Source organism: Zosterops lateralis (genome assembly GCF_965231275.1).
Source record: "Zosterops lateralis genome assembly, chromosome: 5".
Taxonomy (NCBI): Eukaryota; Metazoa; Chordata; class Aves; order Passeriformes; family Zosteropidae; genus Zosterops; species Zosterops lateralis.
The window spans coordinates 44,341,380-44,360,436 of record NC_139766.1 but is presented as its reverse complement, the minus strand read 5'-3'; the positions used below and the strand labels follow the sequence as shown (position 1 = coordinate 44,360,436).

The following is a 19,057-nucleotide window of genomic DNA, read 5'->3' as shown; positions in this document are numbered from 1 at the left end:
ATTTTGACCAGACTGATTGTAAGAGATTTGCATTTCTTTTTACTGGATTCCATAACCTGATTAGAAAAACCTCTCCATAGGAATGCTGAAAGAGTTGAAGGCATCTCAGTTTTTGCTTAGGCAAAATCTTGTAAGTGGTATCAGGTGGATTCTCTTGGTATGGGAGCTGGTTCTGATTATTAGTGAGGAGCCAAGGGTGCTGTGAGAGAGGATCTGTTGATGGTTATGTTCACACCAGCAATTAGTGCTGTGAGGTAGGAGCAAAACTGTAATGCCAATTACAAAATGCTGGTTCTGAAGACCTAATGTCCACATGAATGTATTTTTGAGGTGTTGGACTAGTTCTGGTTTGGTCCCATATGCTCCTCTGGGGGCTTGAGTGCCTGGAGTGTGCTCCTGGAGAGCTGCTCTAGAATTAGTTACACCCTGAAGGAATCTTGTTAGTGGTCTCCAAGGCAGCACTGTGTTCTATTGGGAAAGCTGCTGATCTGAAAACCAAATTGGTGTAGACACAGCTGTTAAATGTCTGGTCCTATCTCTTGAATAAGTAAATTGAGACCACAGGAACAGGCTCTTGGAGGAAGTGGCAATACCAGTTCTGACTTACTGTTGGATAAAATCAAGGTCCATTAAAAATTATTACCTTAAAAAAAATCTTAATGTTGTTGACTTGGTTTCACATGCAGGATAAAATAAGGAAGCTCTTTCTAGAGCTAAAACTAAAAGAAAAAGGGGAATCAGCATGAAAAGAAGAGAGCAGAAATGCCAGAAACACCACTGCAGTTATCTCTCTAGGATAGCTGCAGTATTCTGACATAGCCTATGATGACTAAGCCTTCTGGATTCAAGAAGTGCCTGTGTATTGAGAGCATAAAGATGTTATAGTCTCATATATAGTATTCTTATACTAAGTATAGTCTTATACTTGAGTGTTCTTAATGTTTTTATTAAAAAAAAAAACAACACTCCACCCACCTTAAAATGAAAATCTAATTACACAGGATGAAGATGTTTCCTCAGCAGTCTCACTTGGAGCACGTGCTGCCAAAGAAGAGTTTATATTGTGAGCTATATTATGGTGAGTACAGCAACAAAAGGGGGGTGTAAAGAGAAACTGCTCCAACAGTTTCTTACATGTAATGTGTTTACTACAGGCCCATCAGTGAAATCCTGTCACTTAAATCACAAAATTTCCATTTATTGAGCTGTGTTGTTCAGATAGCTTGTAAGCAACTCCTACAAACCTAAACAGACTTCACAAAATTAGAAGTCTTTAAAGCACTAACACAATTAACTTTGTAAAGCTGCTTTATTGAATGAGAAAAGTTTTTCTAAAAATATTTTTAAGTACTGTGTTGTTTTTTGTGTTTAATGCAACAGTCAATCATATCTTGACTTTGCAGCCAATAGTTTATCTGAACCTAAATCTGTGATGAAGGAATCTGAAAATATGGTTTGCTTAACAAGTTCAAGTTTTTCTGTATTCATTTGAACATTTAGATACTGCTGGAACTACACTGTCAACAGGAAAACTTCTCAATTCTGGTTAAGCACATTTTCCTCCTGGTCATATTTGCTGCCTAAAATGTACTTGAACTGACTGTACACTTTGATTTGTTAGTTTCCCTCTTCTGTCAGCTCACTCTTCCGCCCAGATTTGTATTCCTGCCCTCCAGCACAACGTTACTCAGAAACCTCTCATCCTCCTGCACCATCAGGCCAGCACCTTCGCTCTTTGAAAACACGTTGTTGCAATTTCTACAAATCATGAAGAAAATTACATAATCTTAAAAGCTATTGCTCGGCTGACTGCATTAAATATTCATATTTCTACCCTTCTATTTCCATCTGCTCTCACAAGTACTTCAGCCCACACTGGTGCACCTTCTGCCATTGGGGGGCTCAGCGTCCTGGCCTGTACTCCCAGCAGAGCCATGCAACGTCCTGGCAGTCTTTCATTGCCATTTTAGAAAAGGATTAACTCTTTAATTGTTTCTACATAAATAAGAGGCAATCACAGCTTTTATGTTGTCAGTGCTTGCTACAAGCTTTCTTTTCCTTAAGCACCAACCCAAGGAACAGATTTTTACAATTTGGAGCTGCTCATTCAGTTCGGATGGCTTTTTAATCCTCAGAGGCCAGATGGAAGCATGATCCTTCACCATTGCATATTTTGCATAATGTAGGGATTGGAACTAAAATCTTGTTTGCACATAGAGATGTGCAATTATATAAATATTTTTCTTTTCTATCCATGCATTTTTCTTCTACTGTTCTGTTTTTTAATGACAGCTTTCTACAGGAGAAAACTGTCACAAACAAGCAAAGACTATGCCCTGAAAGAAAAGCTTACACAGAAGAAAACAATGATTTTGGTCAAGGAGATTTGAGACAGAGCCTGACACTCAAGTGCTAAGTTTCTGTGACAGATGACGACTTACCTTGGTTACAGGGCTCGGATAAAACTGCTGTTGGAGTGATGTGGAATGATGTTATTTTATTATTTGTTCTGAAGCTTTATTTCAGGATCTCCTACAATCCTACCTTTGATTTTAGCTGTATTTATGGATTTATTCTTTGCAATCAACTGATTGAAATCCATAAATAATAAACATCAGGTTTCAATTTAAGATGCAGTAACGAGATGCTATCGGAAGAAGTTTTACGTACTTTAGCAGCTTTTTATAGCAGCCTTGCCCCAGAGCAAGGTCCTGACACACTCTTACTGAGAAGCAGCGAATTTCTTTCCTGCATGTTTGCCCAGACCCACGTGACAAGTCCTACATGGCAACTGAAGGAGAGGACACTCACACACCTGTTTGTGGAAGGCTTATATAAAAAGTCCCAAGACATATTTTAGCATCTACCAGTAAGATGAGCAACTTGACCTGCTTTACCCCTCACAGGATACATAATATTAAATTAACAACTAGAAAATAAAAAATAAAGACATACTAACATGAAAAAACACATTTTATTGCACTTAAGTTATAAGAAAATAAAATTTCTAGGTGAATCAAACCATAGACACAATCCCTTTAAAGGTTGTTTTCCTCCATCATGTCAGGTTGTTACATAACTAAAATTAACCAACTGGAATCTGATTGTTTTAAATCAGACTATAAATAAAATAAAAACAAAAACAAAAAAAGGAGGAAAAAAGATCGCCTAGGATACAGTGTTAAACCACTTTCACAGTTCAGCTTGAGTTGTGGCTCTTGGAGAATGAGGCAAACCATTTGACTCTTTCTTTTCTCATTTTGTTTGCATGTGACATCTTTACAAAAACTTAAGTTTTTGCTCTGTCAGTTCCTCCTAGCAATAACTGTAACAGTTGTTTCTTTCTCAAATACTGTAAAACACTAAGACTGACCAGCAACTTTATTTTAATTTTTGTATTTTATAATATTTTTAAAAAATTTTGTCAGTTTTTTTTATGTATGTTCATTCCATTCACCACAGCCCTCACAAAGAAAAATTTCCCCACAGAACAGGCTGCAATAGCTTTGTTCCAAGGAATGTGTTTTAATTTTTGCCCAGAAAAAAGAAAATAAGCTTTGCACACACACTCAATTCTTTATTTGCAGGCAAACTTCACTCTTAATTGTCTGAAACTCTTCCACTCTCAGCCTCTTAGAGGCACAGTTGGCTCAAGTTTCAGTGGCAAAAAGTCTTTTTCTGTAACCAAACTAGAGCAAATTTGGAATTCAGTCTGGGACTAAAACGTCACAGCAGAAAAAAAAATAAAAAAAAATAATTTGCTTTTCTTTCTTTCATTTAGCAGCATAAATAAGTTTGGCCACTGGGAATACAGTACAGGGGTGGGACAACAATCCCGTAATTGAAGACCTACTTCTAGCACCAGCATTGCGAATTAAATCCATCAGAGGACTCTCAAAACCCAGGACAACTTGCCACCTCAGAGCAACTTATGCGTTGAAGAGTGTAGATGGAAGCAACAGTAAATAGATTAAACAGAGGCTAATACTGTGATTGACATTGGCAATGGTTGGCAAAAAAAAAAAAAAAAAAAAAGAAGAATAAAGAAAAAAAAGAAAAAGCTCTGATAAAACTGTACAAAACAATTCACAGTAATATTTTAGCTTTTCCATACCAGGAATGGACTCTTTGTTTTTTGTTTGTTTTTCTCATTGCAGATGCTCTCTAGTTTTTGAAAGTCAACCAGTGACTGCTTGTGGAGGTTGGAAGGGACTTTGGAGGGAGTCCAGTCCAACCCCCTGCTCGGAGCGGGGCTAAGGGACAGCGCGTTGCTCGGAGGGGCTGCGGGGACCCAGGGTGACCCAGGGGTGCACGAGCAGGCTCGCCTGTGCAGCTTATTTCAAGATCTTTGTGGTAAAATAACTTGTTAACAAGAACTGTAACTTTTTTTTTTTTTTTTTCACTCCAAATTGCTCAAGGAGCATTTGGAGGAAAGTAAAGAAATTAATTGCACCTGGTTTCATTTCTAAAGTTGGATTTTTGCAAAGCTGCCCCGGTCAAAAGTGTAGCCTTTTTATGTGACGAGACAGCAAAAGCCTCTCTTGTCAGTTATAGTTTGTCATCTTTGTATTCTCCTTCGTAGTCTGTAGGTCTTTAGGATCTGTTGCCCCAAGGCAACATCCTGCACCACCAAGGACAAGGGATTTTTTTCCTTTTTCTTTTTTTTCTTTTTTCTTTTTTTTTCAGGGGGGAGGGAAAGGAGAACATCGTCTACACGTTTGGACAAATTCATCTTTCTGCCCTTCACTTCATATCGACGTCAAAGTCCAACACCAGCAGCTTTGTTTCCTCAGTCCCGTTGCGGCTCCCAACTGCACACACCAGCTTTGTGTTAGAAGCTCTGATTCGCCACACGACGCCTCCGCTTCCCCCGCTCTCCAATGTGACTAGATTTCGGATAAATTCACCCGTTTTCAAGTCCCAAAGTTTTACAGTCCCATCATCTGAGCTGGTAATTACAAAGTTCTTGTTGAACTGTAAACAGGTCACAGCACTCTGATGCTTGTTGGGACCTGTAAGAGTAAACAAAACCATTTTTGTTTGTAATTAATTAGAAAGCAATGTCAGACAGTGCTGCATCTAGAATAAACACCTCACTATTTGCATACAGCTCTTTCCATCTATTAGAACTATTAGGGAACTATCTGTTACAGCTCCTGAATTTGTACATTGAAAGGTACAGAAGCCTTGCCATGCTTTCAAGAAGTGAAGGCAGGTATAAAAAAAAATCCCCAGTATTTTCTTCTTTGTTTTAGTGATCTTGTTGTGCTGTATATCAGCAGTTGGGCAAACATGCACTTGGACATTCATGAAAATGAACTTAACCATCCACAATGAGGTGACCGCTGTAAGAGTTTGTCTCCAAGTCCCTTTGAAGTGTTATTATGAGATTACTCCATCAGTAAATACTGACAGTTTTATGCAGACATATAAATATATATGTTAAAGCAGCAGTTTGCTTTACTGGGAAATTTAATTTTCTGCTCCAGCCAGCACTGCTGCATATGATATATGAGAATGATATAAGACCTTTTTTGTGGGGAGAAACACAACCATATGTTTGTGTGCATGATGCTGGAGTGGCAACTGTCAACAGGGAGGAAAAAAAAAATAAATCTTTCTTCTTACTGAAATAAAGAAAACATCTTCCACTTGCATCTCTTGATTTATTGCAACAGACAGTGTACTTTGCCTCCTGATCCAATTAAACTGTAGGCTTTGAAACATTCAAGTGACCCCTAAATAAATACATTTACTGTCTATTTTGAGATGTAATTTCCTACATATTTCTGTGGCTTATTAGGATAATATACCCGTAGCAAATTGCTATCAGTCCAGACCATCTGCCTTTCATAATAGGCAAGTGATTTGAATAGATTAGATTAAATACATTTTGTTCTTCTAGTTCAGAAAAACATCATACAGCTGTCATCAGAAAAATATTTAAGTTTTAAGTGGTCAGTGCTTGTTTCTTTGTATGTAATTATTTTCAAGATTTTATGTAGAATCTGCAGCAAGGATCACTATAGTCTGCTTGATTTACATGAAGGTAATTTAAACTTACCTTGCAATGTCTGTAAACATTGTCCTGTTTTAATGTCCCAGATTTTGACTGTAGAATCAGCATTCCCAGACACAAGTATATTGTCCTTGAGTTCCATTCCACTTGTGAGTGACTGATGGCCTGTTAGAGTGTGAATGCAGTTGCCCGTCTCCACATCCCAAACTCGGATGGAAGTGTCAAGAGATCCACTCACCACATGGACACCATCAAACTACAAGAAAGGTAAATCTATTACAAACAATTATATTAGGACCTTACAAAGAAGGCTATTAAGCATTTAATTCACTAAAGGTTAGATACTATATATATTCAGAAACTGCAGTACAAAGTAAGAATTCAATAGAGATGGCCACATTTGATAGTACAGCAAGTGCTTAATGGTCAGTGCAATTTTCTGTTGAAGACACGTGGGCTCTTGAGGAACATGGTTTGAAGAGACTCTGAGCCACAGGTCTTTGAAATGCAATACATCTCCTTTAAACACAGCAGATACTGACTACTCTGCAGTGTGCAACAGTAAGAGAAAGTACTTTTCCTAAAGGAGTTGTTAAAAAGCCAGTCTTGACTTTTACAAGTCAGAGGGACTTAAAGCAGGAGAACGACAGCAGCATTATTCCAGAATCATCTAAACGAAAGTCACAAAGTAAGAAAATGGAAGGAAATGTAATTGAAAAATGTGGAATTTAGCTATTTTGTAACCCTAATTGTGTACAGTAAGGAAGTGTAACTTTCCAGTCATTGTAGGGAAAGCATACAGGCTAAGATATGAGATTGTTTTGACCAAGAGGACTGACCATGTAGAGAACAGAAAGGTGGAAAATAACTTGAACTGTAGTGATAATGACATAGGAGTCCAGAATTCTCAAAAAAGGGAAAAAGCAGTAAAACAAAATCAGTGGGCTTCAAGAAGGAACACATAAAAACCCGAGACTTCCTTCCCATGAGGATTTTGTGCATCTATTCTCTGAGGGGAAGAAGAGCTCAGGACAGTTGGCACACTCTTAAAGACACCAACTATCCTTTGTGAAAGAAAGATAGGAAGTATTGTAAATTACTGAGACTCACTTGGCTAAACCACAAGGAATTGTACAAAAAGTAGAAACTAGATCAATAGATGTGTATAAAAGAGCACACTGGGACAAAACCAGAAAGGCAGGGCACAACACAAGATAAAATTAGCAAGAGTCATTTCACTATTGTGTAAAAAAGTCCCAACCAAAAACATAACAGAACAAAACAAAAAAACAATCACACCAAGAGGAAGGCTAAAAACCCCTCATTTATCCTCAGTAGGAAGGAAACACTGACTGAGGCCAGCTATTTAACTTCTTTTTGTCTCTGTCCTCAGCCATGTGAGCGCAGGCTCACTGCACTAATGCCAATGACAAATGAGTACAAGCTTTTGCTAGAATGGGGGAACAAAATCACATAAGGCAAATTGTTTTAAGACAGTCTCAGAGACATCTGCTGCTATCTTTGAGAACCCATGGAAGACAGACAAGTTTCAGATGGCAAATACAATTCCTTCCTTTATTGAAGGAGATGATGGGATAGGGGAATTATGGATCAATTTGCCTAACTTCAATTTCCACAAGGAGGTTTTAAGCCCTTAGTAATGTGGTAAGTAGCAGCAAACACAGATTTGTGGGAAAATTATCTTAACCAATATGATTTTTTTTCTCTGTGATGGAGTAAAAAGCCATGTGAAACATCAAATGTCTTGGTTGTATTTTTACAACAAATTTGAGGCAGGGATACTATTACTTTGCTCAGAGTACTATTAGATACCAGAAGGAGTTTCAGAGAGGTCTGGCATTTACTATTTTCATTAGGATTTGAGTACCATTTGAAACAGTAGAACTGACCAAAGGCAAAGAGTGTAGAAGTCAAGTGAAAAGTGTGAAGATCTGAACTTGGCAGGGAATGAATGAAGGTACAGCTGCAACCTCGGAGAAGGAAGGCTGGACAGGAATCTTGGTTATGTTTAAGACAATCTGACACTACTTGTCCATGTGGACTGACTGGTAGCTGATAAGGCAAGTAACAAACCAGTTAAGGGAACCCAGTTAAGGGAACCCGACTATCTGGGGCTGCTGCTTCTTATAAGACCCACATAAGAAAATGAGTATCTTCGATCTCTGCAGTCAGACATGGTTGGGCATGGCACCTAGATTCAAAAGAATGCAGAGTGACTGGCACACAGAATGCTTATCTGCTGTATGCACTGCACTTCTGGTGAAAATACACTAAAAAAGACCCTCTGGTATCTGAATGGAAGGCATTAAAACAATTTTTTTTCACTTCTAGCAAGCATTGATAAGACTTTGACTGGACCCTGTTTTAAGTCCCCTGCTTTCAAAAGAGGATGGGAAATAATCTGACTTCAGATAAAAAGACAAGGAGTTCCAAGTAGCGCAACAGACCTGGAAACACTAGAGAATATTTTTCAATCCTAAAAAGAACGAAACCTGATTGATGCAACAAATTTTGAATTCCTTTCCCCCTTTTCCACTAACTAATTATATTCCCTGTTCATAAGGTATTCAGAAAGAAAGGTTTAAGGCTGGGCATCAAGAGAAATTGATGATGCTGCAGTAAAAACAGACAATGGTTTGGATCTGTGAGTTATCCATGAACTTTGAGAATCTGCATGTTGCAAAGGCAGGTAAGAAAGAGTAAGAAAACTCAGCACAGTTAATGGTCTTCAACTGCTGCAAAAGGATCTCTGGAAAGTATTAAGTCTACACATGGGAAGTATGGTGATGTAACAGAACCTGCCATGGAGGACTGGCTTATTCCATCTGATTATTCTACTTACGGGAGTTCTGCTATTTGGGGCTACTTCAGGCTGAAGGGCAGGAGCCACCAGGCAATTTTAAAGAACCTTTCTGTTCCAAACCTGTAAGCACCTGTAGCCTCCAGCTTGCCCTCCCCAACCCTCTTCCCATTTGTTTCAGCACATATTGAAGTGTAACACAACCCAGTTACTTGATCCATTATTACCAGAGTATCAGAGCAAGACATAAATATTTGTAAGCCAAAACAGGAGTCAGTGGTGAAGAGAAGTTAGAGTAACATCTGTTCCCAAACTGCCCCACACAAAAGAAATTCTCAGAATGTTTTTGAGAGGTAGGTAGGTAGTAAAGCATTTTTAACTTGCTCGCTGCTTGTCTAGAAAACACTCCTCAGCATATGAATGTAAGAGAAGGGCTGGAGTTTTTGATAAATGTTGCGATGTGTTTTTGGGAAAGGAAACCAATTAGGAACTTTGTTCATATTTTATGCATTATGGGGAGATATAAAATACTTTGTGAAAAATGTCTCTAGCACTGAGCTTCACTTTCTGAGTCACAAACAGCAGTTACATGCTGAATGCCATTTCCCAATTCTGAACTGTCTTTGTTGATTTCTTTTTCAAGTCCTGCCAGATTGTGGTGTGAACAGGCACAAGCATGAAATTAATTTCTTTTGCCTTTCAATGCCTGGAAGTGATGCTTTGACTCTCTGAATGAATAAAATGATGTTTTGGGTTAGTAAAGGTAAGAAAACCCAAGACATGAGGTCTGTGTGTATCTTTGCCAGCTTTGTGGGTAACTGGTGGGCAGCAGAGAGATGCCACAAAGCAGCATCATAATAACCTGCACCTACATTAACATGTTGCTGTTGAAATGCCTCACACTTGTATATCTAGCCTGTACCCAGAGGAGAGGAAGTAGAAGGCTAGAGATTTACACAGGATCATTAAAATTTTAGCTTCAGCCTTACTGTGAATTATAGTTTAGAATTGGAGGATGGGACTAGAAAATGAGGATAAACAGATCTCCATAAATCAGAACATTAACCCAATAGGGTTTTTGGCACATTGTCAATTGCTATATCCTCTGATTTATTTAAAACAATAAGTTTGGAATTTCTTGAGAAAAGCAAAAACATAGCTCCAAAACACATGCAAGATTTGAAAAAAAAATCTCAACCAAACAACTCATCAATCCACAAAACAATATAACTTATTGGTATAGAGATTTGGGCTTTATCGTACTGGGTCCTTTGAAAAAAAAAATGCTACCCAAAAAAAAATTCAGTTTCTAAATTAAGACAACATATAACTAGTGTAACAAAACGAAAAAGGGGTTTATCACAAATGCTTCTGTATTCTTGTGGTCTATAATTCTATACTAGGTACCCACAACTTAATAAACAAGATGAAATAAACTGACTTTAAATGTTACTTAAGGAAACTAAAGCAGCAGATAAAAATCACATACCTGTAACGAGTAGACTCTGTTAGTATGCCCTTGCAGTGTGTGCAGACAGGTCTCTGTCTCTGGATCCCACACTTTGACCATAAAATCATATGCACCACTTACAACCCTTCTGCCATCATATTGAACGCACCGAACTGCAGCGACGTGGCCCATCAGCACGTGCAAGCACTGGCCCGTCTCTATGTCCCAGACTCGCAGCGTAGCGTCCCGAGACCCACTGACCACCCTGCAGCAACGAGAAAACCCTCCTGTACTCAGCACTGGACATGCAACTACTACAACAAGCCTACAAACTTGGCTTCTGAGTTTTAATTTGAGACGTTAGATAGAGTTGGTCCACCAGCCACCAAAGTTCTCCAAAGTTCTGGCTTGGTGACATTTTCATGGGGTGTCAAGTGACTGGAGTGTTCTTCCTCCTCGCTCTACTCACCACCTCAGATCTGTCTATTTGATATAATTAGTATTGATATTTAAAAAGGACTTCATTCCTGAACAGCAAAACAATGCCATGAGAAATTCTATGGACTGTTGTATCTACCTATGAAAAATTATGAACATAGTGAGCTCCAGCCAGTGCTACAGCCATTCTGTTTTAATAATTGAGTTGACTAATTATAACAAATAAAACAAAGATCTTTAGAAATTTCACTTTTAGTAAAGTAACAGTTATGCTGCTTGATTTTTTTTTCAGCTTATACTTCTATAAGGTTTTTCAGGCAATAACAAAGGTTAGATGGAACGAACATTAATGGACTGTATATAGAAAACCTCATCATTCTTCAAAAAAGAAATGCAACCAACAATCTCTCTGTCAACAGCTCCACACCACAGCCAAGTAACAGAGCTCTGCCAATGTTTGTTGAATCGAGACATGGTTTACTATAGCAAAAATTATGTTATAATCAGTTAAAATTTAAATAAAATACTGCAGTGACAATACTTAGAAGGTTATTTGGTAAAATGAGTAAAAGTTTGTAGTGTTGACAAAAGAAGAAATTATTCAGTGTGGGAGACTGGATCATGGTGTAACAAAGAATTAGCTTTGAAATAACGCAGACTGTGACTTTTTGAAGTACATGACTCAATTTTCAGTTCTTCATTTCGTATTCTTATGCTTCTGCTCCTATTAATCATCTCCTCCCTCGTGTTGGTTTATGTTTTGCCTGGTTTGTGTTTCACTTGGTGCTGGATGAGGTTCCCAGGTTTCAGGAGCACCTTCTGTGAGCACAAGTGTATAAATGCCAGGCCGGGCTGTGGCTGCAGCTCTGCACAAAGCCTCACCTTTTCTCATGGAGATGCATGCAGCGCACGGTGGAGGTGTGTCCGTACAAGGTGTGGATGCATTCCCCAGTCTCAGCATTCCAGACTTTCAATGTTCTGTCTGTAGAGCCACTGATGATGATATTGTCCCTCATCTGTGATGACCACACTCCTCCTGTGTGCCCAACCAGTGTTCTCAAACACTGAAAAGAAACATTTTCCTTAGTTACCCTTTTGACACAGGGGAATGGAAACTTTAAGAAAAAGCAATTTTGGAGGTAAGAGTTGGCTCTCACAGCAAGAGCCAGAAGAACCCTGGTGACTTCTTTCTGATTGAATAAAAAAATTTCCCCTTTTTTAAAAAAATACACATCAAATTTCCCTCCCAATTGTTGGCACTTAAACTATAAGGAATTTTTCTTGTAATCTTTCCCTTGACAAACTAAGCTGTCGTTCCAAATTTCTCAATGCAAGGACATGTTTTGCAGCCTTGAGTCATTTTCCTGGCATTTTTCTGAGTCACTGCAGGATTTCCAATAGCTTTTTCAAGTGCGTTAGAAGCAGAGAGAGCACACACTTGGTAGTTTTATCACCAATCTATAAACCATATATTTTTGTTGCATTTTTCTGTTTGTTTATCTAAGAAACACCACACTCCGTAAACCACAGCTACAGCATCACTCCTGCAAAACCATGTTTCAGACCTTTTTCAGACTTCACTGTTGCCCAGGAGAGAATCCCACACTACATAAGCACAGCCTCCCTTCTCTGATCCCAAATGTATGACATGATTTCTCACCATGTACAGACAGTGTTTGCTCACACCTTCTTCTATAAAACCCCTGTCGGCTCGGAACAATGGCTTGTCTCTGTCTCCCATCCTGTTTTCCCTACAAGTAATGACTATATACGCTTTCCCACCAGGCAGCAATAAATGCTAATTAGCAGAGACAACAAAAGATCCTTGCAAGACTCCTCTAGAAAGATACTCCATGAAGATTCTGCATTTACTTTAACAACATGATCTCTATAATTACCCATTTTCTAACCCATTTAAATATGTGCCATGTTGATTTTTGCATTATTCTATTTTCTTCAGTTCTGTCGAGGGGATAGAGTCTTTCAGTGCACACAGCCATCTACTTCTGCACAATTATTTTTATCAGTCAAACCTGTAACTGCACGAGAAAAGAGGTCAAGGCAGTTTGAGGATCTCTTTTTCTGTAATCTAATGCTAAGTGGCATTAATTGCCGTGGCCTTCCTTTAACTGTTAGTTGACTCCTTTTGATGCAGTCCAGTATTTTTTGTCTGAGATAGTGTATCCTAAATACCCAGTCTTTTGGTTTACTCCATTTAAACATTGACGCATATTGGCTTTCTAACTGTCCTGTCCTGGATCTTCTCCTTGTGATCATACCTTTTGAAAATGCACTCATTTTAAGCCAAAGGTTACTTTAGGGAAAAAAAAATCAAATACAGATTATCTGGATCAACTCTAATAAGAAAAACCATAACTTTGGTAGTTAGCATGAGTTTCTGCTGAAATGTTCTATTATCTGAAAAGTTCTATTATCACTGCATGCTGTATTTCCATCACATGAATTTTCTTCCAAGGTATTTTTTCTGCATCAGTGACAGTATAGTAATTCCTGTTGTTAATATCCTGTTTGTTCTAGCATCCTTGAAAATGGTTTGCTTTTTTGTTGTACATATATTTCTTGTTCTTTAACAATTTTTTAACTGGTCTTCTGCAATTACTGGCTCCTGGCTTACTACTTGCCTATCAAATCCATCTTTTTCACTTCACAGCTGATGTTCATTTCTACAGTTCTCTTCTTTTCTTATTTCATCCAATGTGCTCATATTTTAAGAAATCATCCTGTTAAAGCAGTAAGAACACAGAATCCTTATTTTGGGCTTACATCTGTCAAGGGAATTATTTAGTCATGTTCATTTGCACAAACTGACCTTTAGGGTTTCTTTATTTTATTTATTCTTCAGCATCAGTAAGCATGAGGGCTGATATAGCATGCTTCCATCTTTCAGACACAATTTCTGGCTCTCTTAAACGTTTGGGATAAATGGTCATATTAGGTTTTGCAATTACTTTAAAAAAATTACTGAACAGTAATTGTTAAGTCATGCCACTGTGCTTAATTTGATATATTTAAGGGAACATTTTGCTTTTGGGAGTGTGGTATGTACAAAGAAAGTATTTTTCATTTGTGTTTAGGTTGCCCTTTTCAATTAAAATAGATGTAAATTTCATTATGGGATCCTTCATTAGACAGTTTGTTGTAGGGAAGCCAAAGCAGCAGGGTGAGGCTGCCTATGGCTCTTAATTTTATTCTTACCCACAGTAGGATTAAGTATCCCTTCAAGGATCTTCTGGGCATGCAATGACAAATGCTAAATACATTCAGCTTCCACATTATGAAGTGGATACCTTTTACATCTGAAACATGTTATCCTCAGCAGCTGTCCTGTTGTTATCTATACCATTAAAACCAAGCTAAGTGCACACAATACCAGTTTAAAAGGAAAAAGTACTGTTTCCCCAAGGCCTTTTCTACATCCTTGATTGGTCAGTCACCTCAAAAAAAACAAACCTGTGGGCTGAGTAGCTGTGATGTTCTAACATGACTGAAATGCTCAGTACTGTCTTTTTGATTGCACATATTGTTTTGCTCCTCTAAGCCAGAATTAAATTATTGAAGCTTATTAAATTCCTGCCTGAGCTGGATCTAATTTAATAGGAAATATTTAAACCTAAAGCAAGTTAATTTTTTTTTTTTCGTGGCTCAGCAATATAGTAGCTTGGAAAGAAAAACAAACTCTGCATTTGAAATCTGAGCCAGTAAAATGAACACTCCATTGCAAAAACTTGAAAATAATAGAAAGAATGCTAGAAGACAAGTGAGAAGAGGAGATCCAGAGGGGTAAATGCAGCCTAAGTTAAGCTTAAAGGAAGATAAAGTAATGTTTCTGTCCAAATTCTTTAAAATCCATGTCACAAACGACTCCACAAGAATAGCAGAATTGCCAAGAGAACAAGGATATATGCCAGTGGTAACATGAGCAGCATTGCAATTTCACATCAAGGTGACTTTTTTGAACTGGAGGAGTTTCTGTGTGGGAAAAGGCAATCTGCATGTTTATCTGGTACATCTTCCAATTCCTGCCCCAGAGGCACCAAAGGCCACCCTGCAGTGAGGTCTGCTGGCACAGCAGCATTTTTGCTGTGCCCCTGCTCTACCTGTGGCTCATTTCCCAAGGAATCCAGTAGAGCAGCCACCTTACCTTGCCTGTCACTGCTGACCACACTTTGAGCGTGTTGTCGTCGGAGCCACTGACGATGCGGTTCCCGCAGAACTGCAGGCACGTGATGACGTGGTCATCGTGGCCCTTGAGCACCTGGCAACCAAGAGCACAAAAGCAAGAGGCACAATTTAATACAGGAGATTAGAGAGAAGCAGGAGAAACGAAGTGCTCTTCTGATTCATAAATTACAAAATGCTAGAGTTGTTTCAGTAATAATAAGGCCCCTTAATCCTGTGTGTCAAGTCTAATTTACCACCAGCTGGGACCAAAGAAGGTGTTTCCCTCCTTCCATGGAGTGATGCTGCATTGCTTAACAGGCACACCACAGTTACTGCAAGCCTCCTAAAGGTACCAGGAAAAATCACTAACGGAAGTGGGCTGAATTAGTAACTGGACACTGCTCTATTCCTCCTCATTTATTCCATCTCTTTACTTTAAAGTTGAGTTACTGTTACCTTTTGTTTCAATCTTGAATCAAAAGAATGGGCTGATTATTTGCTGAGTATTTCTATTTCAGTGGTCAAGGCTGTCTACATCTATTTTTTTCCCCTTACCAGCCAAGCATTGCATTGTGTTAAATGCCAGGCAACACCAAAGTCAAAAACTAGAAAACCATCAACTCAATTAAATATAAACAAAAGCAACAGTTTCATGTGCTGGGAATGTGGACTGGAATGTTGCTTTATAGAGGTGGGATTTTCAATGTTTGATTTTGGAAAAACTGTAACTCTGTATATCTTATTGCAACACAGAAAAAAAAAAAAACCAAAAAAAACCCCAAAAAAACCCAAAAAAAAAAAACCAAAAAAAACCAAAAAAAACCAAAAAAAAAACAAAAAAAAACAAAAAAAAACAAAAAAAAAAAAAAAAAAAAAAAAAAAAAAAACAACCCACCCTAGTAGAATCCATACTAGAATACATTTAAGATATCCAAACATTTTTCAAGATGTTCATTGAAATGAAATGGCATTTGGATAATGCCAGAGGCTGTAATTTTAATAATAATTCCAAGATAACTTGATGTGGCATATCAAGGCAAGAAATACAGAACCATTGCCAGAAATGTACATAAGTCACGGCCAAATAAACAGCAGGCTATAGCCATAGGTTTTCCATAGGAATTCTTTTGTTCTTGTTTTATTTTGTTGCTTTTAGTTAAGACAACAGGTAAATTGCCTTAAAACCTTAAAAAGCCACGAATATGGGTTTTCTTCACACTTCCGTCTGCTTGTTCATGATCACGTTTGATTAGAGAGTTGCTATTTTATTTACAAAGGTTTGAAATATTGCTTCGTATCTTCATATTGGAAAGGATGTAATGTTAAATATCAATGTCATTAAAATAATATTAACATTTAGAAAACCTCACAAAAAGCCTAACACAGAATGAAGTTATTGTCTGGTACTGCTCAATTAAGAAGAATATATTTAAAAATAAAGCACGAATTGATCACAGAACAGTTGTGGAGTAATTTTATGTTGCAACATGGCCCAGCTCTACCAATACATACATATACACTTATATATAAAAATATATGTGTCTGCATGTTTAAATATAAGTATTTTCAATGAATGATTACCTGCCTCAAAGAGACTGGCATATTTATAAGAATTCACAGAATTGTACAGAAATACTTAGAAGACCAGTGAAAGGATTCTGCAGTATGAAGCATTATTGCACCAAAATGGTGGTCAGAATATAACTTAAAGCCAGGGAAAGCTAAAACACAAATTATTTTTTTTCTGTAGCAATTCACTGCTTTTTGTGCATGGATAGTCTTGTTTGTCCAAAGGAAAGAAGCCGAGCCATGAGCTGATCCTGCTTTGTTCACGGCCCCGTGCACAGAGCTCAGAACCTCACCTTGGGCGATTTCAGTTCTCCTCGCCGCCAGTTGGTATCAATCCTGTGCTGTCTGATGTAGGCGCTTTTCCACGGACTGTGTATAAAGCCTGGCTTTATTACTTTCCTCCTCTTGATATGTAATGGTTCATCAATCCCTAAAATGGAATTTAGAAAAAAAAAAGGGGGGGGGGAGGGGAATAGATGAGGCCACCCCACAGAAAAACCTTCCCTCCCAAACCTTTACTGTGACCCCTGACATTAAAATATGGCAGAAACGTAACAACCTCCTGCATGCCAGCATTTGTGTGTCAGTGACACCACCCTGCTCCTCAGAGATTTATACTCTGTCTGTCCTTGTCAGTTCAGCATAATCATTACCATAATCATGACTGAAAATGCTCTAGTTCATCACTCCTTGCTGGCAACCTCCTAGCTTGGGTTTGGATCCCCCTTTCCGAGGCAATGCAGAAGAATATTGTCTTTTACGAATGGGTATTGTCCAAAAACCTCCTTAACCACTTACATGCTTATTCTGGAGCAGTTCAAGAAGTCAACCTTTCTGTCTGTGGTTCTCCACTCTGGTTACCCATCTTCATTACCTTTAAGTCCACTGTGACTCCTGGTATTAGTGAGGTTTTAATTACTTTCCTGATGTGAAAGGCTGAGTGCTTTTGGCATTGTCCTCTCTTGGCTGGAAATTAAGTATAGCTATGCCCTTTCTGTCTTGACACTTAAGCTGTAGTGCTTTGTTTTAGCCTTGCTACTAGAGCTACAGCTTTTTTTACAATTCTCTCACCCTGCTCTCTTTTCTATGCAGCTCCTCTCTCCACTGCATTTCATTACTGGCAGGAGTCTTGTCTCTTGCCAGTATGTGGATTTCACTCTTCTGCCTTTAGCCCCATCTCTGCCTGCAATCTTGAATTAAGGGCTCCTTCATGTTACTGAGCAGCTCACTGAAGCTAAGCAGGCTGCAGTACTGGCCTGCTTGCCTGTGCTCTCCTGCCTGGATGTATTTATTCTTACTTGTAAGCTCACAAATGTAAGCTCATTCCCCTCTCAACCTTCTCCTTTTTTATCACTCTGTCCTTTTAATGCATTTTCACTGAAATTTTTAAGAGGAGAATCTTTAGAGAAGATTTAGGAGGTCAGACACCTGCTTTCCATCACAAAAGAAAACAAATTAGTTTAGGAGCCTTCACAAATAGCCAGCTACAATTGACATTGTAATGTTTTTTGAAGCCTTTGAATCAACCCCTCACAAGTCCTTGTCTCCATACTTCAAGCCAGTCAGGACAGGGTCCTGTGTCTGAGGTGAGACTGCTCTGAGATCACATATATGTGCTTTCCTACCCCCCTGGCCCAAACAGACTCCTTGTTCCTGCAACTTTCCATAAAAATAAAAGCTTATGTTCTTCATGTGCACAAATGCATGGCTTCTTTCATGGGAGCCTTTTTTTGCTCATTCATATTAGTGCTGGAGCACCATTTCTTCTTGAATTGGCATGAGCAGGATAATATCCATGTGGCTAATGGACTGTGTGTCCCTCTCCAAGCAAATCTTTCTGCACCTTCTCCCACTACCACCTCTTCCTTAATTACCCTAAAAGTGACATGAAATTACAGCAGCCCTTCTACCAACCACTGAAAGAGTTTTTCCTCCAAGCAACAAACTGCTAGGCTATACTCCTATCATTTTTACACCTCAGCTGTTATTTCTTTTGGTTGCATTTTGAATAAACATATTCCTCAAAAAGCAAACCCAACTGTATTCTGAAAACATGCAACTGGTATACTTTATAAATAAGATATTCAAGCCTAAACTCTAGCACTCCATGGATTATTTCTATTTCCTGCTTTCAACAGAGATACATACCATGTATCTCAAAGCATAGCTAGCACTAAATCTAAAGTCACACAAATTGCCTTCGTAGAACTTTAAGCTTATTATGTAAATGCACAGCACTTTTTATGATGGCAACACTTCGACCATTACATCCGTCATTTTGCTCAGCCTTACCCTCCTCTTTGCATTTCTCTCTCCAGAGAAGATTATCTTCAGCCAGAATTCTCCAGTAACGACATGTCTGGGCTGCCTGCAGAAGGTCCCTGGGTTCCAGGAATGACAGCACATACAGTGCCAGCTGTAAAAAATAAGAAGAAAGTGTATTTTCTCCACTGCTTTTGAAGAGGAAAGTGAAATAACTCCATTTACTATCACACATCAGGGGCTGAAATCCAGAAAATTGGAATGATAAATTATTAAACAATCTCTGAAACTTAACAGACTCCAGTTTATTCCTGTG

General features: G+C 38.5%; 1 protein-coding gene across 5 annotated transcripts in view; it reads right to left on the bottom strand.

The window, feature by feature from the left end:
• Positions 1–2,955: 2,955 nt before the first annotated feature.
• FBXW7 (F-box and WD repeat domain containing 7) overlaps positions 2,956–19,057 on the bottom strand; it is a 176,497-nt gene continuing 160,395 nt past the window's right edge. For all 5 annotated transcript variants that reach the window (XM_083862053.1, XM_083862051.1, XM_083862052.1 and 2 more), the window contains 7 exons: positions 18,772–18,895; positions 16,773–16,909; positions 14,891–15,004; positions 11,611–11,792; positions 10,330–10,555; positions 6,065–6,275; positions 2,956–5,012 (listed from right to left, as the gene is read on the bottom strand). In XM_083862053.1, the coding sequence (XP_083718179.1) occupies positions 4,744–5,012; positions 6,065–6,275; positions 10,330–10,555; positions 11,611–11,792; positions 14,891–15,004; positions 16,773–16,909; positions 18,772–18,895 (1,263 nt within the window). In that variant the 3' untranslated portion in view covers positions 2,956–4,743. The remainder of the gene's footprint in view (positions 5,013–6,064; positions 6,276–10,329; positions 10,556–11,610; positions 11,793–14,890; positions 15,005–16,772; positions 16,910–18,771; positions 18,896–19,057) is intronic.